General features: G+C 48.4%; 6 protein-coding genes across 6 annotated transcripts; 4 read left to right on the top strand and 2 right to left on the bottom strand.

Moving 5' to 3' along the window:
* Window positions 1-2,559: 2,559 nt before the first annotated feature.
* On the top strand, window positions 2,560-3,216 carry LOC136582588 (histone H1B-like). The gene has a single exon (XM_066583753.1). The coding sequence runs from the start codon at window positions 2,560-2,562 to the stop codon at window positions 3,214-3,216; it is 657 nt and encodes a 218-aa protein (XP_066439850.1).
* A 650-nt stretch (window positions 3,217-3,866) lies between these two features.
* LOC136582584 (histone H3) lies at window positions 3,867-4,303 on the top strand. Its single transcript, XM_066583750.1, has one exon. The coding sequence runs from the start codon at window positions 3,867-3,869 to the stop codon at window positions 4,275-4,277; it is 411 nt and encodes a 136-aa protein (XP_066439847.1). The 3' UTR covers window positions 4,278-4,303.
* A 636-nt stretch (window positions 4,304-4,939) lies between these two features.
* On the top strand, window positions 4,940-5,251 carry LOC136582587 (histone H4). Its single transcript, XM_066583752.1, has one exon. It carries the CDS (start codon window positions 4,940-4,942, stop codon window positions 5,249-5,251), a length of 312 nt encoding a protein of 103 aa, XP_066439849.1.
* A 1,158-nt stretch (window positions 5,252-6,409) lies between these two features.
* Window positions 6,410-6,802, bottom strand: LOC136582586 (histone H2A type 1). The gene has a single exon (XM_066583751.1). It carries the CDS (start codon window positions 6,800-6,802, stop codon window positions 6,410-6,412), a length of 393 nt encoding a protein of 130 aa, XP_066439848.1.
* A 316-nt stretch (window positions 6,803-7,118) lies between these two features.
* LOC136582583 (histone H2B 1.1-like) lies at window positions 7,119-7,525 on the top strand. Its single transcript, XM_066583749.1, has one exon. The coding sequence runs from the start codon at window positions 7,136-7,138 to the stop codon at window positions 7,514-7,516; it is 381 nt and encodes a 126-aa protein (XP_066439846.1). The 5' UTR covers window positions 7,119-7,135; the 3' UTR covers window positions 7,517-7,525.
* Window positions 7,526-9,414: 1,889 nt separating this feature from the next.
* Window positions 9,415-9,773, bottom strand: LOC136582582 (histone H4). Its single transcript, XM_066583748.1, has one exon. It carries the CDS (start codon window positions 9,771-9,773, stop codon window positions 9,462-9,464), a length of 312 nt encoding a protein of 103 aa, XP_066439845.1. The 3' UTR covers window positions 9,415-9,461.
* Between the last annotated feature and the right edge of the window lie 17,244 nt (window positions 9,774-27,017).

Here is a 27,017-nt window from a genome sequence, read left to right as displayed (position 1 = left end):
GCAAGGTGGACGATCCCACCAAGATGTGAAGGTCATGGAGGCAGGGTATCAGGGTAGACGGGGTGCATATATCAGGGCCAACTATTATTGGGGCATCAGACCAGATTGCCAAAGATTGAACAACACTCCGTGACAAGATATCAGCCTAACTATTTCCCTTTACCGCTACTACTTGCACACAATGTGACACAAGAACACTAGACCCTTTGTACGGACACGGTGACCTTTACATAAACATTACATTCAGAACTCATTTATTGTATTGTTCTCCATTGTATGTCCATGTTGTTCATTGTGAGCAGATTATTGACCCACCGGGCGCACTGTGTACTGCGGCTACTGCCTTTACATGTATGACTGCAGGTAGATACAGTGACCGGAGACTAGTGGGTTAAGGGTTAAATGTACATAGCTAGGCCGGTGTCCCGTGGGAAGTCACGCATGGGGCAGCCCGGACAGGGAGCTCTTCCGTGAAGCTTCTTGATGCCACCCGATGGTATTTATTATCCCCTCCTCCCCACGGAGGCATCACATAGACATAGAACAAGAGCAGCGTCCGAGGCAGCTAGGAGAGCCCGTCCTAGAGAGCGCTGCCCCCTCCCCTCACACCCGCCCGGAGGAGGGTTCATGGGAGGGCATGAGATGCAGCAAAGCCGGAGTGACCCTACTGTACTGAGAAGGAAGCTGGAGGCCGGCCGGGAGACGGAGCTCAGCTACAGGTGTACTGATGCCGTACCATCTGCGTTGCTCCTATTCACTTACAGCTGAGCGGCCCTGGTGCATTATGTCTCCAGCGGATGTAAGGGTGGAAACATGGGTTGGGAGCCCCGAGTTAGATGGTACGTCTAGCGAGGGGCACGACGGTGGACCGGCTGCCGCACACACACCTCCCCACATGTACCGCCCATTCCCCTGGCAAGCTCACATATCTCCCAGGCGGATTCCCATCTCTGGTCCTGTCTCACACATCTCCCCGCCGGATTGACATCTACTCTCGTTTCCCCCCGGGCGCTCGCTGGACAGCTTTGTCTGCTCCCAGCTCCTGTCCCCGTCGGCCGCAGCAGCCGTCGCCGCTGTCACCCTACGCGCTGGCCTCCGCTCCCGTACACCGATGGCACTAGCGCCGCTGCCACGGCGAACCCCGCTCTCGCTGCCCATGGCGCCGCTGGTGGCCAGCTCTGCCGATGACTGTGAGCTGCTGTTCGGCCGGAGCAGCGGCTTGCCTACAAGAGCTCCACTAGCTGCCCCTGCACTGCTCTCTTTCTGGGTCGCCTCCTTGGGCGCTAAATAGAAGAGCTGATTAGCGATCTGGAAGGGTATAGAGGACGGGGTTGTGGGGGAAGCGGGGGTCTCACAGTACCGATGGTCCTTTAGCTTTCTGGACCAACACGCTCTCCCGTAGGAATCCCAGCGGACACTGTACAACATCTGCTGCCCCGGGGATCTACAGTAGAACCCTCCCTGCGGGTTCTGTACGATGTCACCGACTGTGGCACTGGATCTGGCGCTGAGAGTCCCGCTGTATCACTGCTCCTCTCGGACATCAGTGACTGACAGGCCATCGCCGGCTGCAGGAGACCCGCGGGTAGAAGGCTTTGTTCAGGCGTCATTTCTTGGCGATCTACATCCCGATTAGAGCGTTGTTAGATGCCACCGCTCTTCAGCCAAATCCCAAGTTCCATCTTCACCGTCAACGATTGATGGGAACTACAGAGCCGATGCAATGGCCGTCACGTCCAGCACATGATATCCCTGGGATGATATAGAACGGGCAGCAGCCCGCGGGAGGAGATGGACCTGCAGAGAAGAAGAATCGCTTCTTCTTGTGGACAACCACACCCATCATGTCCGGGGTATTAAAGGGACGATAACGTGTGGCATTCCCGATCGTCTGAGTGTACAGGGGGGTACTGGGTTTCCTCATCTTACATTGCGCCGCAGTATAGAGCAGTCTGCAGTATATACAGTATACATTCAGCACCCGGGAGCTGGCAGTGAGCGGAGGCGCCGCCTGTGCTACACCTCTGGGCTCTCGGCAGCTCCAGGTCGTCCTCACATTGTGCAATCAGCTTCTGCACGATGGAGATTGTGGAGTAGATCCCGGGGATGGTGACAAGGGCCGGGAATAGAGGGAAGGCGCTCCCGCAGCGGTTTTATCTCCGCAGATACGCGGTGATGTGCAGATCGGGAGAACTATGGCGAAGATCTCGTGGCCTCCTCTCCGCTCCTCCCCGGAACCTCCGCCAGCAGCGGCTATAAACGGTTGCATGAGATGTCAGAGAGTGAGGAGTCACGTTGAAAGCGAGCTCTCCTGTCCGGTTCTGACCGGTGACGGACTCTTATCCCGGGCAGGGAAGCACAAGAGGAGAACGGAGCGGAGAGGAGGCCCGGATGGGATAAGGCAGTAGCTGTGCTCAGATTCAGCCAATAGCAGCTCAGGACGGGCCAGCTCACGAGCCAATCAGAGCGCGGCCGCTGTACATATAAGAGGCGCCACCAGCGCCGCTCTCAGAGTTTCTCTTCCAGGAGAGTTTTAGTATTTGATTACCGCAGCACACAATGGCAGAAACCGCGCCAGCCGCCGCTCCTCCTGCCGCCGAGCCGGCTGCCAAATCCAAGAAGCAGCTGAAGAAATCCGCCGCAGGGGGCGCCAAGAAAAGCAAGAAGTCCTCCGGTCCCGGCGTGTCGGAGCTGATCGTCAGAGCCGTGTCCGCCTCTAAAGAGCGCAGCGGGGTGTCTCTAGCCGCCCTGAAGAAGGCTCTGGCTGCCGGAGGGTACGATGTAGAGAAGAATAACAGCCGCCTGAAGCTGGCCGTCAAGTCTCTGGTCACCAAGGGCAGCCTGCTCCAGGTGAAAGGCAGCGGCGCCTCCGGCTCCTTCAAGCTGAACAAGAAGCAGGAGACTAAGGACAAGCCGGCCAAAAAGAAGCCAGCGGCTGCGGCCAAGCCCAAGAAGCCCGCTGGAGCCAAGAAAGCAGCGAAATCTCCTAAGAAGCCCAAGAAGGCTCCGGCCAAAAGCCCGAAAAAAGCAAAGAAACCTGCAGCGGCCGCCGCCAAGAAAGTGGCCAAGAGCCCGAAGAAAGCCTCAAAGCCGAAGGCCGCCCCAAAGCCCAAGAAGGTGACGAAGAGTCCGGCTAAGAAGGCGGCCAAACCCAAAGCTGCCAAGAGTCCGGCTAAGAAGGCTGTTAAAGCCAAGAAGAGTGCGTCTAAGAAATAAGCTGAAGCCGCCCATGCATTTACCCCACAAAGGCTCTTTTCAGAGCCGCCACCTTCTCACCGCAGAGCTGTATTATCACTGCCTCGAATTCTGTTCTAGATAGCAGCGCCCCATAGCGGCTACAGAGGACTTCATATCAGTTGGTAGTCTAGGGAGCGAGGGGGAGGCTGTAGAGGGGAAGTAATACGAGACATTGTCGCCGCATCATCCCTGTTCCTGTTGGGGAGTGTGACCTATACAATGCGTGTATGGATGCCGGGCTGAGTGTGAAGGGGGAGGGGACTCGCCGACCTAATGCATTTCCCATAAAAGCAGCGCAGCTTCTAATGGGGGAGACTGCCGTGCAGCGTGGAGTGCGTGTTTCTGCGGACATATCAATGCAGGGAAGCAGCTGAGAACATGATTTCACAGACACCCGTACGTATCATGCAGTGGCCTGATAGGGTGAGGTGGGGCCAGCCTCTGCCGAACGCTGATTGGTCGCGGGCATCAAGCGTTTTGGCGGGCTAGTGGTTTGTTTGAAAAAGCCAATGAGATGTAGGGGGCGTTGTTTCTAAGAGCCAATAGGGAAAAGCAAGTTGGGTATAAAGGCTCTGCTCTTTCTACGGCTCCCATCATATCACATCTGTGTGCATCTCTACAGTAGAGCTATGGCCAGAACCAAGCAGACCGCTCGTAAATCCACCGGAGGGAAAGCTCCCCGCAAGCAGCTGGCTACGAAGGCCGCCAGGAAGAGCGCTCCTGCCACCGGCGGAGTGAAGAAGCCTCACCGCTATCGTCCAGGTACAGTGGCTCTCCGTGAAATCCGTCGCTACCAGAAGTCCACCGAGCTGCTGATCCGTAAGCTTCCCTTTCAGCGCCTGGTGAGAGAGATCGCCCAGGACTTCAAGACTGACCTGCGCTTCCAGAGCTCAGCGGTCATGGCCCTGCAGGAGGCCAGCGAGGCTTACCTGGTAGGACTGTTCGAGGACACCAATCTGTGCGCCATCCACGCCAAGCGGGTCACCATCATGCCGAAAGACATCCAGCTGGCCCGCAGGATTCGCGGAGAGAGGGCTTAGATCTGCTCTGGGCACCGCATGGAACACAAAGGCTCTTTTCAGAGCCACCAAATCCTCCTCAAACGAGCTGCATCCTGTCCTCCGCTGTCATTCTTTCGATTCCCCACTCGGGTGCGCCGCCGTGTACCCTGGTGCCGCCTCTTCCCAATAATGTTCTCTCGTCAGCAGGAGGTGGTCTGTTAACCCCTTCAGTGACCTAGTCAGTTCCTCAATTAATTCATGCCATTCTCTCATCTTTCAAATGTAGTAGAAAGAGATTTGAGTCCCCGGCAGACTGTTATGAACGTGGTTGATCAAACGTGTCCGTATGAGGCATCTATCTGTGCCTGTGGGCCGGGAAGGGATTAGTGTTGAGCATGTATTTATGTGGATATTATCTCATTGTACGAAGAAGAAAGACAGCAATACACAAAACTACACTAATTAATACAGCATAATGAGATTGATAACCGGCCGGGAAACTGTTAAGAAATGCGGTAAATTCAAAATTCCAAACGGTTCTGTGTTAAACCAATCAGCAAGGAGAGGGGAGTGGCCAACATGTAATTGCCCCAATAGGAACGCCTAAACTTGTTACTGTTTTCAATCTGGTCCGCTCGTCGCGTAGATAAGGGAGGACGCTTGAGCTGGTTGGCAATCGCTTTCTGCTTTTAACGTAGAAGATGTCTGGTCGCGGTAAAGGAGGGAAAGGTCTTGGGAAGGGCGGTGCCAAGCGGCACAGGAAGGTGCTCCGTGATAACATCCAGGGCATCACCAAGCCTGCCATCCGCCGTCTAGCTCGCAGGGGAGGCGTCAAGCGTATTTCCGGCCTCATCTATGAAGAGACTCGCGGCGTCCTGAAAGTCTTCCTGGAGAACGTGATCCGCGACGCCGTCACCTACACAGAGCACGCCAAGAGGAAGACCGTCACCGCTATGGACGTGGTGTACGCGCTCAAGCGCCAGGGCCGCACTCTCTACGGCTTCGGAGGTTAATAATGCTGCTCTTTCTCCAAAACACAAAGGCTCTTCTCAGAGCCGCCCACCTCTTCCAAGGAAAGGCTGTAATCCAACTCCTTGTGGGGTCGTCAGCAGCGGTGATAGTCTATGCGCTCTGATATGATACAGCCGGGGTGTAGCAGCCTCCCCGTCAGGGTGCGCTGCAGGCTGCGGTCACGGCACGCTTTTAAACCCCTTAACCTATTTAGGGCAGGCAGGTTATGTTTATAATACGCGATGAGCTGGGCCTGAATTAATGAGTGCGGTGAAGGGTTAACAGACCTGCCGTTGGAGGTCGGGTGGTTTTAGTGCCGCCTATGGGCGGGGCTATAGTCAGATTCTTCCCGCTCATTGGCAGATCCCCGGAGATTTTGAACTTCCCGCTCAGTTGATCGCGTCTCCCGCTCTTCCTGTCCTCCATCCATCCATGTAACACGTGTAATCAGTGACCAGGCCGTCTGATATAGAGGCGCTCGGGGCTGGAGGTAAAGAACCCTCAGATACACCCCCTAATCCCAGACCTACGACGGGCGGTGGAATCCTCTACCTGCTCCACCCGTAACGCAAGAGGACGTCTAATCCCTGTAGGTTTACTATAATCCAAAACCAGCCTGAGCCGTGCAGGGCTCTGGGAAATCTGGGTGATATAGCTCCACCTCCATAACAAGGGCATGGCTGTGGAGTGACATGATGAGCGCACTTCTAAGGGGCGAAGGTGTAGAGCTCTGAGAGGGCTGGATGATGCGGCTGTAACGCTTTGTAAGCATACGGCCCACGCAGGACCCTGAGAAAGCTGGGTGTTCTATCCGAAACACAACAGAAGCGTTCCGATTCTTGTATATACGTGAGCAAACAGAGGACTCTGTTAACCCGTTATCGCACGGACTGGTGAGCGAGTCCTACAGCCGCCCGTCCTCTGGACATGAGGTCACCTAGAGCAGGACGATTGTGCGCTTCTGCCGGTGACAGGGATGGCCACATTGGCATCCGCCCCAATCTCTGCCTCCTTGTAGAAAGTCCTGTACAATTAGTTTCCCGGTGCAGCCGGCGTACCGGCCGCCGAGTATCACAGCATAGAAGTGGCGCAGCTCTGTTGTAAGGAGCATGTGGGTGGCTCTTAGAAGAGCCTTTGGTTCTATGGAGGGATCAGCGCGATCACTTGCTCTTGCTCGTCTTGCTGCTCTCGGTCTTCTTGGGCAGCAGCACGGCCTGGATGTTGGGCAGGACGCCTCCCTGGGCGATGGTCACCCCACCGAGCAGCTTGTTCAGCTCCTCGTCGTTGCGCACAGCCAGCTGGAGGTGACGGGGGATGATGCGGGTCTTCTTGTTGTCCCGGGCGGCATTGCCAGCCAATTCCAGAATCTCAGCGGTCAGATACTCTAGCACTGCTGCCAGATAGACCGGAGCGCCGGCGCCCACCCTCTCAGCGTAGTTGCCCTTGCGGAGAAGCCTGTGTACACGGCCGACAGGGAACTGCAGCCCTGCCCGGGATGAGCGAGTCTTGGCCTTAGCACGGACTTTACCTCCTTGTTTGCCGCGTCCAGACATCTTCTAGCACTTGAAAGGAGACCTATGAAAAAAGAATAATTCGGATGTTGTGATAACGAGAAGAGCCCTTCTGTTGACTTTTATAACCTGCTGCTCCGCCCTCCTCTTTTCTAATTGGGTAGATTTCAATCCCCCCAATAGAGGCCAGACTTGAGGAAGAACCAATGAGCGGCACTGGGCGTGGCTAATGACGCTCACAGAGGCCACATGTCGCTGAAGTAGAACAGCAAGCAGACGGCGGTACTCATTTGCATGGCCCCGCTATAAATACCGCAGCGCTGGGAGGTGCAGGAACACTGTTCTCTCTAGTGAGGAAAGTATCTCTACGTTATCATGCCTGATCCCGCCAAGTCTGCTCCAGCGCCCAAGAAGGGCTCCAAGAAAGCCGTGACCAAGACTCAGAAGAAGGACGGCAAGAAGCGTAAGAAGACCAGGAAGGAGAGCTATGCCATCTACGTGTACAAGGTGCTGAAGCAGGTCCACCCCGACACCGGCATCTCCTCCAAGGCCATGGGCATCATGAACTCCTTCGTCAACGACATCTTCGAGCGCATCGCAGGGGAAGCCTCCCGCCTGGCTCACTACAACAAGCGCTCCACCATCACCTCCCGGGAGATCCAGACCGCCGTGCGCCTGCTGCTGCCCGGAGAGCTGGCCAAGCACGCCGTGTCCGAGGGCACCAAGGCCGTCACCAAGTACACCAGCGCCAAGTAATCTGTTCTGTGGCCCGCCGTGCACGATCACCCCAAAGGCTCTTCTAAGAGCCCCCCACCCCATCTACAGCAGAGCTGTCACCTCCTAGTCGGTGTGTAGGTTATTGTAATACGTTGCTGTAGAGGGAATGATAACCAGATTGTGTGCTAGTTCTCTCTGGTGTCTCTTCTGCATCGTGCAGTATAAATGGCATTATTGGGGGAGGCAGCAGCGGAACACAGATGATCATCTCCGACTCCACCGCCTGCTGCGGTTTGGGGCTCCGTTTTCTTCCCCGTGTCCACAAGCGCTCGGGGGGCTCTGTCCTATTGCCTTCCAGCAATAGCAATCATGTCTCCTGCTGTCAGTAGGTGGGGATAGAGCGCCGTTATGTCGGCGCGGCTGCCGGGTGTTGATGCATTGCTCCCGGTGTGAGGACAAAGCGGCCGCAGCATTGTTATGGACGATGCCCTGACGGACTGCTCAGAACCCGTGGTTTATATCGCCAGTAATGCAGCTGGGATGAATTAGAAGAAAGCTGCGGATGGTAAAGAGCAACTAGGAGGATCGCCGACGGGGAGAAATCCTGACAAGGTGCAGTTCCAGCACACTTTAGGGAATATTTAGAAACCCAGCGCGGGAGTTCGGGATATTACCCGAGTGTGATCGGTGGAGTGTACAGCGCCGGCCGCATGCTTCCCCCGATATGTACCCGTCCCGGCAGCTCGCTGATAACCCCAACTGTTCTCTCAGAAATGGTGAATACGTGACAGCCGGGCCGGGGAGCTGATAGTGAGCGGACCTGGAGCTTGTGTCCTGGGAATAGGCAGATCTCTAAACCATCCGGGTGACCCGCGGGCAGAAGAGCCGTCACTCTAGAGCACCCGCGGACGCCTCCATACTGGTGGGCACTGTGCGGCGCTCTACCTAGATTTAGTGGCGCCGCACCGGACAATGTTGCTGCTCGCGGTACTCTGAGCACAGTGTATCCCCCGCTAATTAGATACCGGCAGCCCTGATCGCCGCTCTATCAGATGCCCCGTCAGTGATTACACGGGTTACATGGAGTGTGTGTGACCGAAGCAGTGGGGTGCACAAAGGGTCGGAGGCAGACGACATAGTTGTCCAAGGATGACATGCTGGGGGCTGTAGTGCATTGTAGTGGGTACAAGGGGGTAGCGGAGGCAACCCGGGATGCCTGACAATGAGAGGCTTGAAGCGCCAGGAAAGGGGAGGAGGAGCATGACGAGAAGAGCCTCACACTCCCCAGCTCCGCATGTAGAGGTGTCCAGGCGCCTCTTGACTCCTTTTACTCCAGCGGCCGCAAAGGGAACGAGAGCGGTGCAGGGACCAGAGTAGCAGCAGCAGTGGGAATGGGAGCCAAGATAGCCTGGCGGGGACCAGAGTGACAGCGGTCATCCCCTCACATAGAGGCGCAGACTGTATCTCTCAGAGATCTGCAGGGCCACCCTCTTGCCTAGGTTAATTTAGTGCTGCGGCTATATCATTCAGCTCTCCCAGAGTCCTGCAACACGATGTCAGTGCAGTACTCTGGGAGAGCTGGGTGCTATGACCGCAACTCTATATAAAATAATGGCTCCGCGGGTCCTTGGGAGATCTTGGTGCAATTGCAGCACTTCTATATGAGAGGACCGCCGTGCAGGACGCCTCCAATATGGTAGCATTACACGGATTAGCGGGCAGGCCGTATGCTTTAGTGCAAGGAGGACATACAATCAGTGCGCCGCAGCCTGCTTCATCTAACGGTAGGAGGGGAAAGGGACTAGAGCCTGAAGTACGCGCGGGCCAGGAAGCTCTTCCTTCACCTGGGACATTCCAATTATCAGACTGGCAATCAGACTGAATCAGCGGCAACCCCCCACAAGGAGTTGGATTACAGCCTTTCCTTGGAAGAGGTGGGCGGCTCTGAGAAGAGCCTTTGTGTTATGGAGAAAGAGCAGAATTATTAACCTCCGAAGCCGTAGAGAGTGCGGCCCTGGCGCTTGAGCGCGTACACCACGTCCATAGCGGTGACGGTCTTCCTCTTGGCGTGCTCGGTGTAGGTGACGGCGTCGCGGATCACGTTCTCCAGGAAGACTTTCAGGACGCCGCGAGTCTCTTCATAGATGAGGCCGGAGATACGCTTGACACCTCCCCTGCGAGCTAGACGGCGGATGGCAGGCTTGGTGATGCCCTGGATGTTATCACGGAGCACCTTCCTGTGCCGCTTGGCGCCGCCCTTCCCAAGACCTTTCCCTCCTTTACCGCGACCAGACATCTTCTCCGTTGTAAGCAGAAAGCGATAGCTGCTCAGCGCAGAGCCCTAGTCTATATATACAGTGAGCGGACCAGAGAGGGAACTACTGATCAGGGCCGTCATTGCGGGGCGTTTCTTTTAGTTGTCTAGCGTAAAGGCCCATCCCCTCTCCCTGCTGATTGGATGAATACAAGAGCCCTTGCCATCTTGTGCAGCCGATTGGCCTGTCAGCTCCTGAAGCAGTGGGAGAGAAGACGGAGTGAAGGAGACAAGGGCCATGCAGCAGAGAGCCGCTGGAGCGTGAATCCCTCCTGTAAAGCGAGCAGTGCAGCTGCTGCCACAAACACGTGGGGGCGAGGAGAGAGCGCGCAGGGAGGCTTCGGTGAAGGGGAGTACTAGAGCTCTGCTGCATCAGCGCTCCCCTGCCGGAGCAGAGAGACACTCAGGAGCCACAACAGACAGCTATGGGCGGCAGGAACATCAGGGCACCGTGTATAACAAGGAGGCCCCATAACCTGTGACAGTCCCCGGCACAGGGCATACAGTGGCACTTCTACTGCCACCCCAAGAAGCGCCAGGATTACTCCTCCTCTGCTGTGGCCACCATGCTGTGCAACACTCTGCAGATTCTCAAGACCCGGAGTCCCTCATTACAGTCATCAATGGAGTGCAAACCGAACGACTTCCCTGTGTGACTGCTGCCAGACACTGCTGTATACTCCTTATGTCTTAGGGGCCTTTACAGGTCTACTTAAAGGGGTTGTCCCGAGGCAGCAAGTGGGTCTATACACTTCTGTATGGCCATAATAATGCACTTTGTAATATACATTGTGCATTAATTATGAGCCATACAGAAGTTATAAAAAGTTTTTTACTTACCTGCTCCATTGCTGGCGTCCTCGTCTCCATGGTGCCGACTAATTTTTGGCCTCCGATGGCCAAATTAGCCGCGCTTGCGCAGTCCGGGTCTTCAGCAGTCTTCTATGGAGCCGCTCGTGCCAGAGAGCGGCTCCGTGTAGCTCCGCCCCGTCACGTGCCGATTCCAGCCAATCAGGAGGCTGGAATCGGCAGTGGACCGCACAGAAGAGCTGCGGTCCACGAAGACAGAGGATCCCGGCGGCCATCTTCAGCGGTAAGTATTGAAGTCACCGGAGCGCGGGGATTAAGGTAAGCGCTCCGGTAAACTTTCTTTACTTCCCTGCATCGGGGTTGTCTCGCGCCGAACGGGGGGGGGGGGTTTGAAAAAAAAAAAAAACCCGTTTCGGCGTGGGACAACCCCTTTAAGGAGCTTTAAGCAATTTGCAAAATCCCCTGCAAAGGCAGGAAATGCAGAAGTGGTTCTGCTATGGGACCCACTAGACAGAACTCTCCCAGTGATACACTAAAGATGTTTGCGAGGGGGGAACCCCCCGACCCGGAGCCTACGACATCATCTGCATCAGGAGACGTGGCCTCTGCACCAACCGCCTGTTTGAGTTCGCTTGCTGGGTTGGTTCAGACTTTGCAATGACTGTCCAATCGGCTCTTATCAGCGATGCAGACAGCTACTGCTGCCCTTACGGGTAAAATCCATGAGATCCGAATGGATGTGAGCCTGTTGAGACAAGCCACCCAGAATCTAAGAGACCGACCGGGTCACTAGTACAGAGGACAGGATCTCTGTGCTGGATGATACCGTATCCCCGACGGCAGCTACTGTGCGAGAGCTTACGCAAAAAGCAGAAATCTGGAAACAAAAGGCGGGTGGCTTGGGAAATGGCTGACAGCGGAATAATCTCTGTGTTGTGGGCCTACCAGAACGCACTGAGGGGCAGAGACCGCAGGGGATCATGGAAGCATTCACGTAGTCACCGTTCCATGATCCCCTGCGGTCTCTGCCCCTCAGTGCATTCTGGCAGGCCCACAACACAGAGATTATTCCGCCGTGAACCATTCCCCAAGCCGCCCGCCTTTTGTTTCCAGATTTCTGTCACACAGGTCTTTGTGGTGGAGCGCGCACACCGAGTACCCATGAAACCACCTATACCAGGCGGGCGCTCCTCCCGGACCCCTGTTGGCAAAGCTGCTCAACTCCTGGGATAGAGAGGTGATCGTACAAGCTGCCAGAACAGGAGGCCCTCTTAGATGCAACAATGCTGCAAAATCCATCTTCCCGGACTTCTCGGCAGATCTACAAAAGCAGAGAGCGCCCTTCTTTGGGATCAAAAGGCAACTCTGAGATCTCCAGCTGCCATACTCCATGGCATATGGATGGTGACCGCACACGTTTCTTCTCCTCTCCGTCTGAGGCTGAGGAATGGCTGTCTAACAGGCATCAACCAGAGTGACTGAAATGTATACTTATCCAAGAAAAAGAATCAGCTATACTAATAGATCATAGACTGAACATGAGTCAACCATGTGATGCGGCAGCCAAAAAGTCAAATGCAATTCTGGAATGTATTAAGAGAAGCATAGAGTCTAGATCACGTGAGATCATTATCCCCCTCTACTCTTCCTTAGTCAGACCTCATCTGGAATATCGGGTCCAGTTCTGGGCACCCCACTTTATACAAGACATAGACAAACTGGAGCAAGTTCAGAGAAGAGTTACCAAGATGGTAAGCGGTCTGCAAATCATGTCCTATGAGGAACGGTTAAAGAATCTGGGAATGTTTAGCAGAAGAGAAGGCTGAGAGGAGACTTAATAGCTGTCTACAAATATCTGAAGGGCTGTCACAGTGCAGAGGGATCAGCCCTATTCTCATCTGTACAAGGAAAGACAAGAAGCAATGGGATGAAACTGAAAGGGAGGAGACACAGATTAGATATTAGACAGTGAGGGGATCAATGAGTGGAACAGGTTGCCACGTGAGGTGGGGCGAGTAATCCTTAGATGGTTGTCCGGCCTCTGAAGACTCCCATTGATCTGTGATGTTTTAGTGATCCTGCACTGAGCGGGGGGTTGGACCCGATGACCCTGGGGGTCCTTCTAACTCTACCATTCTATGAATCTATAACTACCTTCTTCTTTCAGGCAGAGAGCCTATTATCTGCTGAGTGGGCCCGCTTCCAAATTACCCTGCTTCGCCTCAGAGGCTCTATGATTAGAATATTTAATGTGCATTCAACTTCAGGTTAGCAGGCCCAGGATATATATGTGCATTTAAATGATAGGAGCCTGGAGGCATAGAGATATGTGCCCATTATAACAAGAAAAATGCAAACGTCTCAGGACGTACCGCCTAGGATCGAGCGGTATGGATGAGAGACTGCTTTCTTCATGCAGAAAAGAGGACACAGCAAGAAGTATAAGACGGGAGCTAACATAACCTGCTGCATAGGTGAGATCATTACCATTGCCAGGATATATATGGTTGCCCATGGATCGCCGTGTTCCTGACTGCTGCGGGTGTGACGCCCCAATGGTTCACAAGCACTACGCTCAGCACCGGCGCAGGGTGATGTTCACAACTACTCTGGTAGATAGATATGCACCGAAGAACAGTGTGCACCACAACTGAAATGCATAACCCTGATGAAAAGCCTGTGCGACACCAGGGTACCACACTCAGCACGGCGACAGGGAACGCATGCGCTGTATGAACGAGCCGCACACCATGCTATGCTGAATGGTAGCACCGCTACAGGGAGGATGAAGCCTGGCCCTAACCTAGTAAGGGAGGTGAAGGGGCCCCGCCTTAAAGAAGAGTAGTAGCCTCGATAGAGACGGCCCCACGGTCTTCCTCCTGGGCCCTGTCTGTCCCTGAAAGGACCCCTGGAGAGATGAACCGAACAGCAAAGCAACACAGAAATGCAACTGAAAAGGAACCCATAGCTACTTATCTGCAAGTAGAAATATACCCAGCACAGAAGAGCTCCAAACTCCAGGGACTCCACTATGGAACATAATAAGCAGCACTGAGCAAAGGGAGGCGTGAGAATATATAGCCACTATGCACATGGGAACTGGCAGAGTGAATGGAAAACAACACAACATCACCCTACTCCTAGGCATGACTAATCTAGCATGCATCAAAGACAGGCAGTGCCAGCAGTCTCTGCACATGGTGCATTAACCCCTGTCCTCCATAACAAGGCAACAGGTCTTGACCTGCGTCCAGACCACCATGCCACAACAGCGTCAAGGTACAATAGTACCCTTCACTCCTAACCGTTGAAGAGGATGAACTCCAACTACACCTCAATCACCCGCATTTATAGAAGGCAGACATCTTGTGACGGTACATGTATTGGTACTTTTGCAGACATATCCCAGCCACTTTCAGACATTAGCCCCTTACATGCTGCAGCTGTGCAATGCATACAACAGAGTACTAGACCCTTAGCACGGCGCATCCACATAAAATACATGACATGCATGACTACCCGGGCACTACCCCCCCCCCCCCCCTCAATAAGAAAGGGTCTTATTAAAATGATTGTCCTTCCCCAGTAGCTATACTGGCTACAACAAGCAGACATCTTTCAATAAAGGCCCATTTAGCTAGCTGAAAGACAATGATGAGCCTTATCCATGCTGCATTCTCAGCGGGATACCGCTGATACTATTGTTTTAGCTGGTATCCCGCTTGGGGAACACAGCCGGAATATGAAGAAGACAAGCGCTCCATCTGTGTTCTGCATACCCCGCTAGGAGTGCTTAGCGGGATATCAGCTAAACGCTCAGAGAAGACAACAGCTGTATGGAGAAGATAGCGGTCCCACTTGTATTCTGCATACAGCGTGAGCCTTCATTTACACGCTTATGCAAAGCGAACGCTCAAAACTGCCCCATGAACTGCCGTGTGCGTGGATTTTGAGTGATAATCGTTGTGTCTAAATGGGCCTTTAGAATTCTCTTCATTAAACACTGGGAGATACTTAAAAGTGATATTTGCCTAATAGATACCATAACCCCCAGGCCCAATATAGTATTCTGTAGGGACACATCAAAAACATAGGGGCAATTTATCTACCCTACCGGCAGGATCCTATAAGTGCCGCATGGAAGATGCACACGCTGCAACAATATAGCATGCAGCAAGCGGAGATATGACCGGGCACATTTACGACAATACAATACTGTTTAATCTGTAACCCGTCCGAAGTGGAGACTGACTTCAGATGGCCACCAAGCTCCAGTATTCATCATTCTATACTGCCCGTGTCACACCAGATTGAGGACATCACAATGCACAGTCAACTGCCAGACAGGCAGGCTCATTAGCATGCAATGTGTTTGTATGTCTGTCTGTCTATCTATCTTTAGATATACTATGTAATCAATATAGATGATAGAATCTACATTGATATAATTAAGTTAATAACTAGAGATGAGCGAGCACACTCGTCCGAGCATTAGGGGACTCGAGATGCTTGTTACTCGAGACGAACACCACGCGGTACTCCAGTCAATTCCATGTCCTTCCCTGCATGTTTAGCGCCATTTTCTAGCCAATAGACATGCGGGGAAGGCATTACCACTTCCTGCTGTGACACGCCAGCCCTATCCCACCCCCCAGCAGTGAGTGGCTGGCGAGATCAGGTGACCGCCGAGTACCTAAAGCGGTCCCGCCCGTGCCTCGCCTCAGACACACGCTGGGAGAGTATAGGGACAGTGCTGCTGCTGATATAGTGTTAGCGTAGGTTCCTGTCTACAAGAACCCCAACTGTCCTTCTTAGGGCCACATCTGACCGTGTGCATTACTGTTGTGGCTGGCAGGGAGCAGTAGTGCACCCCCCCCCCCCATCTCGGGCTGTGCATGCCATTACAGCTATAGCGTTCTAAGTCTGCAGTGTATTATACAGAGTATAGGGAAAGAGCTGCTGATATAGGGAAAGTGTTAGAGTAGGATCCTGTCTACAAAACCCCCAAAGCTCCTCCATTGGGCTGCATCTGACCCTGTACATTATACTTGTGGCCTGCTGGGAGTTGTAGTGCATCCATTTTTGTATTACGCATCTAGGCCTGTTCCCAGCCTTTCAGTAATAGGCGTTCTCAGGCTGCAGTGCCGTACAACCGGCTCTCACCATGAAACTGCACTCAAATATTTCCTAGCCTACTGCAAAACGACTTCAGTTATACCGTTCTGTGTCTGCAGTGTATTAGACAGCGGTCTCACCGCTAAACAGTACTGTAATATTTCCGGGGCCACTGCAAAGTATTTCAGCTCTGCCACTGTGCAGAGCGTCTCACAATACCCTTTCCTTTGTGGGGTTGAGATCGCCGCAGTTACCAGCACTCTCCACTGGCTTTAGAGTCTTCTCCCACTCCACACAGCCTCCATTATCTACAAGTCTCTGCGAGCAGTAAATTACCCCTCGGTATCAGCGCAAGACACAAGTCACAGCATAGAGCCTCCGCTATCTACAAGTCTCTGTGTGCGGTGAATTAAGGCCCAGTTGTCAGTGCTGTACAGTGGGGTAATTTATTTGGCCCTGCTCTATTCTTAATCCGCCATGATGAGGAGTAGGGGTAAGGGTCGAGGACGCGGAGGTCCAAGTGAGGGTGTGGGCACATGCCGAGTTCCTGGTCCAGGTGAATTGCAGCCGGCTGCTGCGGGATTAGGAGAGAGGAACGTTTCTGGGATCCCCAGCTTCATATCACAATTTTTGGGTCTACTTAATAGACCTTTATTACAAACAGAGCAGTGTGAGCAGGTCCTGTCGTGGATGGCAGAAAATGCTTCCAGCAATCTATTGACCACCCAGAGTTCTGCGCCGTTCACTGCTGCAACTCTGAATCCTCTCGCTGCTGCTCCTCCTTACTCCCAGCCTCCTCACTCCATGAAAATGACACATTCTGAGGAGCAGGCAGACTCCCAGGAACTGTTCTGGGGCCCCTGCCTTGATTGGGAAATAATGGTTCCTCTCTCACCTCAGGAGTTTGTCATGACCGATGCCCAACCCGGGGTCCGGGTGATGAGGCCGGGGACTTCCGGCAACTGTCTCAAGAGCTTTCAGTGGGTGAGGAGGACGATGATGATGAGACACAGTTGTCTATCGGTGAGGTAGTAGTAAGGGCAGTAAGTCCGAGGGAGGAGAGCACAGAGGATTCAGAGGAAGAGCAGCTGGACGATGAGGTGACTGACCCCACCTGGTTTGATAAGCCAACTGAGAAGAGTTCTTCAGAGGGGGAGGCAAGTGCAGCCACAGGACATGTTGGAAGAGGCAGTGGAGTGGCCAGGGGTAGAGGCAGGTGCCAGAGCGAAGACTCCCCCAACTGTTTCCCAAAGCACCCCCTCACGCCAAGCCACCCTGCAGAGGCCTAGGTCTTCAAAGGTGTGGATGTTTTTCAGTGATAGCACAGACGACCGACGGACAGTGGTGTGCAACCTGTGTCGCGCCAAGATCAGCCAGGGTGCCCCCACTACCAGCCTCCCCACCACCAGCATGCGCAGGCATATGATGGCCAAGCACCCGATAAGGTGGGACGAGGTCCGTTCACCGCCTACGGGACACCACCTCCCCCTGTGCCCCAACCTGCCACTCAGATCTACCCCCCCCCCCCCGCTCAGGACACAAGCACGTGTGCCTCCCGGCCTGCACCCACACCCTCACCTCCACTGTCCTCCACCCCACCCAGCAATGTCTCTCAGTGCAGCGTTCAGCTGTCGCTAGCACAAGCGTTGGAGCAAAAGCTCAAATGCGCTACCACGCACCCGTATGCACAAGCTGTAAATGTGCACATTGCAAAATTAATCAGCCTGGAGTTGCTGCTGTACAGGCTTGTGGAAACGGAAGCTTTCAAAAACATGATGGCAGCAGCGGTCCCGCGCTACTCGGTCCCCAGTCGCCACTATTTTTCCCGGTGTGCCCTCCCAGCCCTACACCAGCAGGTCTCCCGCAACATCAATCATGCCCTCACCAACGCGGTTACTGGGAAGGTCCACTTAACCAGGGACACGTGGACAAGTACTGGCGGGCAGGGCCACTATATCTCATTGGGTGAATTTGGTGGAGGCTGGGACCGAGTCAGAGCCTGGGACCGCTCACGTCCTACCCACACCCAGAATAGCGGGTCCTACCTCGGTGCTGGTATCTGCGTCGCACTATGCCACCTACTCTAAACCCTCCCCCTCCTCCTCCTACGCAACCTCTACCTCTCAATTAAGAAGTGTGAGCAGCACGTCGCCAGCAGTCGGTGTGGCGCGGCGTGACAGCACAGCGGTGGGCAAGCGTCAGCAGGCCGTGCTGAAACTACTCAGCTTAGGTAACAAGAGACACATGGCCCCCGAACTGTTACAGGGTCTGACAGAGCAGACCGACCTCTGGCTTTCGCCGCAGAGCCTCCAACCGGGCATGGTCGTATATGACAACGGCCGTAACCTGGTGGAGGCTCTGGAGCTCGGCATATTGCTGCATATTGTTAGGTTCTATGGCCATTGTGTTGGTCTTATGGCGATTGTGCCTGCTTAGCGGCGATCATGCCTGCTCTGCACCTTCTCAGGTATTGAATGTTTGGCTCTTTTCCAGTAAAATTTAAAAATAAAAGAACTACAAGTAAAAGGAAACGTGGCTCGACAAGACGGTAACAGAGGCAATAAGGAAAAAAAAGAAAGTGTTTCAACTATTAAAACTAGAAGAGCAAAAAATGTACAGGGAAGAAAGGAATTATGTAAGGAAAAGATAAAAACTGCAAAAAAGGAAGGAGGGGAGGGGCACATTGTCTAGCTGGCAAAGAGACAGGATGCACAAAAATGAGCTCTCCTAGCCAGCCTTTGAAATCCCCTCCAATCCTGCTGATAGAAGCCCCTGGTCTGCTGGCCGGGTCCTGGGATATCCTCTTTTGCCCTCTGGGTGCAGCTAGAGGCTTCTTATGGTCTTTTAAGGTCTTCTGTGGACTGACTCCAGCTGGGGCCTGGTGTGGCCTGCTGAACCTAGAGGATTGTGGGCTGGACTACCAGGAGCCTGTGCCCAGCAGAAGTCCCAAATACAACCCTGCTGCTGTTTGGGCTGTGAGGCTCCTGGAGAAGCCATGGTTGTGTACTACTCCCTGCACTCTGTTCCTGCAGTGGCAACCGGGTGAGTGACAGGCTCTGAGAGAGGCTTGCCAGCTGCTCTCAGCCTGCAAACTCCTGCCCCAGGTCCCTACACTTCCGTGCCAACACTCCTGTGGTGCCTACACAGCAGGAGTCACACTAACTGCTGACCCTACTGCACAATCTACATTGTGGGGGACGCTGTCACAGGAGCCGGGAGGCAGAGAGACATCAACTCTCAGATTCATGTTGAGTCACAGAGAGAAGGGGATGTTATTGGGGGAGAGGAGGGAGAGAGAAGAAAGCCTGCAGCAAACAACAGAAAAGTGCCTCTACAAGCACAATTTACAACTAAACTCACCACAAGGGAAGTCACCTGCCCGCCCCCTCACCTGCCCACCCACACTCCCCCCTCTTTCACACCGAGCAACCTCTTAAATCCAGGAGAGAGAGGAGAGACACTCAGGAAGGATGCAGCTGCTGTCTTATGAGAACAGGACTGCTACTGTGCTCTGCTGCCATCTAGTGGAGTCTTGCTGAAACAACATATTCTGCACAATACCCCTGCTACAAAGTTCTGATTTTGAAGCTATAAGCCTGGGTTCACACAGGGCGTATTTGTTGCTTATTTCCCGCGGTTTGCCGTTGCATATCCGCATTGTGGCCATTCCGTCGCGGTTGCAGTGCAATGCAGTGCCAATGTGTTTGGCCAAAATGTCGTTCTCACAGGGCGTAAAATTTACCGCAGAGCCACAGTGCGGATAAGCAACTGCGTCGCGGTTTTGAAAGATGCAGCATGTCCATTCTTTCGACCTTTCCGCAGCGCTTTTTTTTCCATAGGGCCCCATGGATGCAGCAAAAACTGCAATGAAAACCGCTATTGCTTATTTTGCTGCGTTTTTTCCAAGCGGTTCCGTACGTAAAAGTAGGACGCTAATTCTTTGGCGCTTAGAATTGAATAATAGAGTTGGGACCTATTAGCTTTTCCTATTTATGACATTATCAATACTCGTGCTAAATTTCAAGTTTCTATGACATTGGGAAAGTGAGAGAATTAGTTTCCGTATGTAAAATTTGGACGCTAATTCTTTAGCGCATAGAATTGAATAATCGAGTTGGAACTTATTAACTTTTTCTATTTATGACATAATCAATGCTCGTGCCAAATTTCAAGTTTCTATGACATTGGGAAGTGAGAGAATTAGATTCCGTACGTAAAAATTGGACGCTAAATCTTTGGCGCTTGGAATTGAATAATGGAGTTGCGACCCATTAGCTTTTCCTATTTATGACATAACCAATGCTCGTGCTAAATTTCAAGTTTCTATGACATTGGAAAGTGATGGAATTAGATTCCGTACGTAAACTTTGGATGCTATTTTTTGCGCTTACAATTGAATAATCGAATTGCGACCCATTAGCTTTTCCTATTTATGACATAATCAATGCTCGTGCCAAATTTCAAGTTTCTATGACATTGGGAAGTGATGGAATTAGATTCCGTACATAAACTTTGGGCGCTATTTTTTTGCGCTTAGAATTTATTATTCGAGTTGGGACCCATTAACTTTTCCTATTCATGACATAATCAATGCTTATGCCAAATTTCATGTTTCTATGACATTGGGAAAGTGAGAGAATTAGATTTCGTTCGTAAAATTTGGACGCTAATTCTTTAGCGCATAGAATTAAATAATCGAGTTGGGACCCATTAACTTTTCCTATTTATGACATAATCAATGCTTATGCCAAATTTCATGTTTCTATGACATCGGGGAGTGAGAGAATTAGATTCCGTACGTAAAATTTGGACGCTAATTATTTGGCGCTGAGAATTGAATAATCTAGTTGGGACCCAATTAGCTTTTCCTATTTATGACATAATCAATGCTCGTGCCAAATTTCAAGTTTTTATTACATCGGGAAGTGAGAGAATTAAATTCCGTATGTAAAATTTGGACGCTAATTATTTGGCGAATAGAATTGAATAATCGAGTTGGGACCCATTAACTTTTTCTATTTATGACATAATCAATAATCGTGCCAAATTTCAAGTTTCTATAACATTGGGAAGTGTGAGTATTAGATTCCGTACGTAAAGTTTGGACGCTAATTCTTTTGCGCTTAGAATTGAATAATGGAGTTGGCACCCATTAGCTTTTCCTATTTATGACATATTCAATTCTCATGCCAAATTTCAAGTTTCTATGACATCGGGGAGTGAGAGAATTAGATTCCGTACGTAAAATTTGGACGCTAATTATTTGGCGCTGAGAATTGAATAATCTAGTTGGGACCCAATTAGCTTTTCCTATTTATGACATAATCAATGCTCGTGCCAAATTTCAAGTTTTTATTACATCGGGAAGTGAGAGAATTAAATTCCGTATGTAAAATTTGGACGCTAATTATTTGGCGAATAGAATTGAATAATCGAGTTGGGACCCATTAACTTTTTCTATTTATGACATAATCAATAATCGTGCCAAATTTCAAGTTTCTATAACATTGGGAAGTGTGAGAATTAGATTCCGTACGTAAAGTTTGGACGCTAATTCTTTTGCGCTTAGAATTGAATAATGGAGTTGGCACCCATTAGCTTTTCCTATTTATGACATATTCAATTCTCGTGCCAAATTTCAAGTTTCTATGACATCGGGACGTGAGAGAATTAGATTCCGTACGTAAAATTTGGACGCTAATTATTTGGCGCTGAGAATTGAATAATCTAGTTGGGACCCAATTAGCTTTTCCTATTTATGACATAATCAATGCTCGTGCCAAATTTCAAGTTTTTATTACATCGGGAAGTGAGAGAATTAAATTCCGTCTGTAAAATTTGGACGCTAATTCTTTGGCGAATAGAATTGAATAATCGATTTGGGACCTATTAACTTTTCCTATTTATGACATAATCAATACTTGTGCTAAATTTCATGTTTCGATGACTTTGGGAAGTTATGGAATTAGATTCCGTACGTAAAATTTGACGCTAATTTTTTTGCACTTACAATTGAATAATGGAGTTGGAACCCATTCTATTTTCCTATTTATGACATAATCAATGCTCGTGCCAAACTTGAAGTATCTATGACATTGGGAATTGAAATAGATTCCGTACATAAAAGTAGGACGCTAATTTTTTTGTGCTTAGAAAAGAACAATCGAGTTGGGACCCAATAACTTTTCCTATTTATGACATAATCAATGCTCGTGCCAAGTTACATTGGGAAGTGAGAGCATTAGATTCCATACGTAAAATTTGGACGCTAATTCTTTTGCGCTTAGAATTAAATAATCATCTTGGGACCCCTTAACTTTTTCAATTTATGACATAATCAATGCTCATGCCAAATTTCATGTTTCTATGACATCGCAAAGTGAGAAAATTAGATTTCGTACTTAAAATTTCGACGCTAATTCTTTGGCGCTTAGAATTGAATAATCGAGTTGGGACCTATAAACTTTTCCTATTTATGACATAATCAATACTCGTGCTAAATTTTATGTTTCGATGACTTTGGGAAGTGATGGAATTTGATTCCGTACGTAAAATTTGGACGCTAATTCTTTTGCGCATAGAATTGAATAATGGAGTTGGAACACAATCTATTTTCCTATTTATGACATAATCAATGCTCGTGCCAAACTTGAAGTATCTAGGACATTGGCAATTGAAATAGATTCCATACGTAAAAGTAGGACCCTAATTTTTTTGTGCTTAGAAAAGAACGATCGAGTTGGGACCCATTAACTTTTCCTATTTCTGACATATAAAATGCTCGTGCCAAATTTTAAGTTTCTATAACAATGGGAAGTGAGAGAAATAGGTTCTGTACGTAAAATTTGGACGCTAATTCTTTAGCGCATAGAATTGAATAATCGAGTTGGGACCCATTAACTTTTCCTATTTATGACATAATCAATGCTAATGCCAAATTTCATGCTTCTAAGACATTGTGAATGTGAGAGAATTAGACTCCGTTCGTAAAATTTGGACGCTAATTCTTTAGCGCATAGAATTGAATAATCGAGTTGGGACTTAATAACTTTTTCTATTTATGACATAATCAATGCTCGTGACAAATTTCAAGTTTCTATGACATTGGAAAGTGAGAGAATTAGATTCCGTATGTTAAATTTGGACGCTAATTCTTTAGCGCATAGAATTGAATAATCGAGTTGGGACCCATTAACTTTTCATATTTATGACATAATCAATGCTCATGCCAAATTTCATATTTCTATGACATTGGGAAAGTGAGAGAATTAGATTCCGTACGTTAAATTTGGACGCTAATTCTTTGGCGCTTAGAATTGAATAATCGAGTTGGGACCCATTAACTTTTTCTTTTTATGACATAATCAATGCTCGTGCCAAATTTCAAGTTTCTATAACATTGGGAAAGTGAGAGAATCAGATTCCGTACGTAAAATTTGGACGCTAATTCTTTTTCGCTTAGAATTGAATAATCGAGTTGGGACCCATTAACTTTTCCTATTTATGACATAATCAATGCTCGTGCCAAATAACACGGGAAGTGAGAGAATTAGATTCCGAATGTAAAATTATGACGCTAATTCTTCTGCGCTTAGAATTAAATAATCGAGTTGGGACCCATTAGATTTTCCAATTTATGACATAATCAATGCTCGTGCCAAATTTCAAGTTTTTATGACATCGGGAAGTGAGAGAATCAGATTCCGTACGTAAAATTTGGACGCCTATTCTTTTGCGCTTAGAATTGAATAATCGAGGTGGGACCCATTACCTTTTCCTATTTATGACATAATCAATGTTCGTGCCAAATTGCATCGGGAAGTGAGAGCATTAGATTCCATACGTAAAATTTGGACGCTAATTCTTTTGCGCTTAGAATTAAATAATCGAGTTGGGACCCATTACCTTTTCTCAATTTATGACATAATCCATGCTCATGCCAAATTTCATGTTTCTATGGCATCGCGTAGTGAAAAAATTAGATTTAGTACGTAAAATTTGGACGCTAATTCTTTGGTGCTTAGAATTGAATAATCGAATTGGGACCCATTAGCTTTTCCTATTTATGACATAATCAATGCTCATGCCAAATTTCAAGTTTTTATGACATCGGGAAGTGAGAGAATTAGATTCCGTACGTAAAATTTGGACGCTAATTCTTTAGCGAATAGAATTGAATAATCGAGTTGGGACCTATTAACTTTTCCTATTTATGACATAATCAGTACTCGTGCCAAATTTCATGTTTCGATGACTTTTTTGAAGTGATGGAATTAGATTACGTACGTAAAATTTGGACGCTAATTTTTTTGCGCTTAGAATTGAATAATCGAGTTGCGACCCATTAGCTTTTCCTATTTATGACATAATCAATGCTCGTGCCAAATTTCAAGTTTCTATGACATTGGAAAGTGATGGAATTGGATTCCGTACGTAAACTTTGGACGCTATTTTTTTTGCACTTAGAATTGAATAATCGAGTTGGGACCCATTAACTTTTCCTATTCATGACATAATCAATGCTCATGCCAAATTTCATGTTTCTATGACATTGGGAAAGTGAGAGAATTAGATTCCGTTCGTAAACTTTGGACACTATTTTTTTTGCGCTTAGAATTGAATAATCGAGTTGGGACTTATTAACTTTTCCTATTTATGACATAATCAATGCTCGTGCCAAATTTCAAGTTACTATGACATTGGGAAGTGAGAGTATTAGATTACGTAAGTAAAATTTGGACGCTAATTCTGTGGCGCTTAGAATTGAATAATCGAGTTGCGACCCATTAGCTTTTTCTATTTATGACATAATCAATGCTCGTGCCAAATTTCAAGTTTCTATGACATTGGAAAGTGATGGAATTGGATTCCGTACGTAAACTTTGGACGCTATTTTTTTTGCACTTAGAATTGAATAATCGAGTTGGGACCCATTAACTTTTCCTATTCATGACATAATCAATGCTCATGCCAAATTTCATGTTTCTATGACATTGGGAAAGTGAGAGAATTAGATTCCGTTCGTAAACTTTGGACACTATTTTTTTTGCGCTTAGAATTGAATAATCGAGTTGGGACCTATTAACTTTTCCTATTTATGACATAATCAGTACTCGTGCCAAATTTCATGTTTCAATGACTTCTTTTGAAGTGATGGAATTAGATTCCGTACGTAAAATTTGGACGCTAATTTTTTTGCGCTTAGAATTGAATAATCGAGTTGCGACCCATTAGCTTTTCCTATTTATGACATAATCAATGCTCGTGCCAAATTTCAAGTTTCTATGACATTGGAAAGTGATGGAATTGGATTCCGTACGTAAACTTTGGACGCTATTTTTTTTGCACTTAGAATTGAATAATCGAGTTGGGACCCATTAACTTTTCCTATTCATGACATAATCAATGCTCATGCCAAATTTCATGTTTCTATGACATTGGGAAAGTGAGAGAATTAGATTCCGTTCGTAAAATTTGGACGCTAATTCTTTAGCGCATAGAATTGAATAATCGAGTTGGAACTAATTAATTTTTTCTATTTATGACATAATCAATTCTCGTGCCAAATTTCAAGTTTCTATGACATTGGGAAGTGAGAGAATTAGATTCCGTACGTAAAATTTGGACGCTATTTTTTTGCGCTTAGAATTGAATAATGGAGTTGTGAACCATTAGCTTTTCCTATTTATGACATAATCAATGCTTGTGCCAAATTACATTGGGAAGTGAGAGCAATAGAATCCACACGTAAAATTTGGATGGTAATTCTTTTGCGCTGAGAATTAAATAATCGAGTTGGGACCCATTAACCTTTTCAATTTATGACATAATCAATGCTCATGCCAAATTTCATGTTTCTATGACATCGCGAAGTGAGAAAATTAGATTTCATACGTAAAATTTGGACGCTAATTCTTTGGCGCTTAGAATTGAATAATCGAGTTGGGACCCATTAGCTTTTCCTATTTATGACTAAATCAATGCTCGTGCCATATTTCAAGTTTCTATGACATTGGGAAGTGAGAGAATTAGATTCCGTACGTTTAATTTGGACGCTAATTCATTGGCGCTTAGAATTGAATAATCGAGTTGGGACCCATTAACTTTTCCTATTTATGACATAATCAATACTTGTGCTAAATTTCATGTTTCGATGACTTTGGGAAGTTATGGAATTAGATTCCGTACGTAAAATTTGACGCTAATTTTTTTGCACTTACAATTGAATAATGGAGTTGGAACCCATTCTATTTTCCTATTTATGACATAATCAATGCTCGTGCCAAACTTGAAGTATCTATGACATTGGGAATTGAAATAGATTCCGTACATAAAAGTAGGACGCTAATTTTTTTGTGCTTAGAAAAGAACAATCGAGTTGGGACCCAATAACTTTTCCTATTTATGACATAATCAATGCTCGTGCCAAGTTACATTGGGAAGTGAGAGCATTAGATTCCATACGTAAAATTTGGACGCTAATTCTTTTGCGCTTAGAATTAAATAATCATCTTGGGACCCCTTAACTTTTTCAATTTATGACATAATCAATGCTCATGCCAAATTTCATGTTTCTATGACATCGCAAAGTGAGAAAATTAGATTTCGTACTTAAAATTTCGACGCTAATTCTTTGGCGCTTAGAATTGAATAATCGAGTTGGGACCTATAAACTTTTCCTATTTATGACATAATCAATACTCGTGCTAAATTTTATGTTTCGATGACTTTGGGAAGTGATGGAATTTGATTCCGTACGTAAAATTTGGACGCTAATTCTTTTGCGCATAGAATTGAATAATGGAGTTGGAACACAATCTATTTTCCTATTTATGACATAATCAATGCTCGTGCCAAACTTGAAGTATCTAGGACATTGGCAATTGAAATAGATTCCATACGTAAAAGTAGGACCCTAATTTTTTTGTGCTTAGAAAAGAACGATCGAGTTGGGACCCATTAACTTTTCCTATTTCTGACATATAAAATGCTCGTGCCAAATTTTAAGTTTCTATAACAATGGGAAGTGAGAGAAATAGGTTCTGTACGTAAAATTTGGACGCTAATTCTTTAGCGCATAGAATTGAATAATCGAGTTGGGACCCATTAACTTTTCCTATTTATGACATAATCAATGCTAATGCCAAATTTCATGCTTCTAAGACATTGTGAATGTGAGAGAATTAGACTCCGTTCGTAAAATTTGGACGCTAATTCTTTAGCGCATAGAATTGAATAATCGAGTTGGGACTTAATAACTTTTTCTATTTATGACATAATCAATGCTCGTGACAAATTTCA

This window comes from Eleutherodactylus coqui, chromosome 11 (genome assembly GCF_035609145.1).
Source record: "Eleutherodactylus coqui strain aEleCoq1 chromosome 11, aEleCoq1.hap1, whole genome shotgun sequence".
NCBI classification, from domain to species: Eukaryota; Metazoa; Chordata; class Amphibia; order Anura; family Eleutherodactylidae; genus Eleutherodactylus; species Eleutherodactylus coqui.
Note: the sequence above shows the minus strand (reverse complement) of the source record. Positions and strands in the feature narration are given on the sequence as shown.

Coding starts and splice junctions, on each gene's coding strand:
- LOC136582582 (XM_066583748.1), bottom strand. CDS start 9,773: ATGTCTGGTCGCGGTAAAGGAGGGAAAGGTCTTGGGAAGGGCGGCGCC.
- LOC136582583 (XM_066583749.1), top strand. CDS start 7,136: ATGCCTGATCCCGCCAAGTCTGCTCCAGCGCCCAAGAAGGGCTCCAAG.
- LOC136582588 (XM_066583753.1), top strand. CDS start 2,560: ATGGCAGAAACCGCGCCAGCCGCCGCTCCTCCTGCCGCCGAGCCGGCT.
- LOC136582587 (XM_066583752.1), top strand. CDS start 4,940: ATGTCTGGTCGCGGTAAAGGAGGGAAAGGTCTTGGGAAGGGCGGTGCC.
- LOC136582586 (XM_066583751.1), bottom strand. CDS start 6,802: ATGTCTGGACGCGGCAAACAAGGAGGTAAAGTCCGTGCTAAGGCCAAG.
- LOC136582584 (XM_066583750.1), top strand. CDS start 3,867: ATGGCCAGAACCAAGCAGACCGCTCGTAAATCCACCGGAGGGAAAGCT.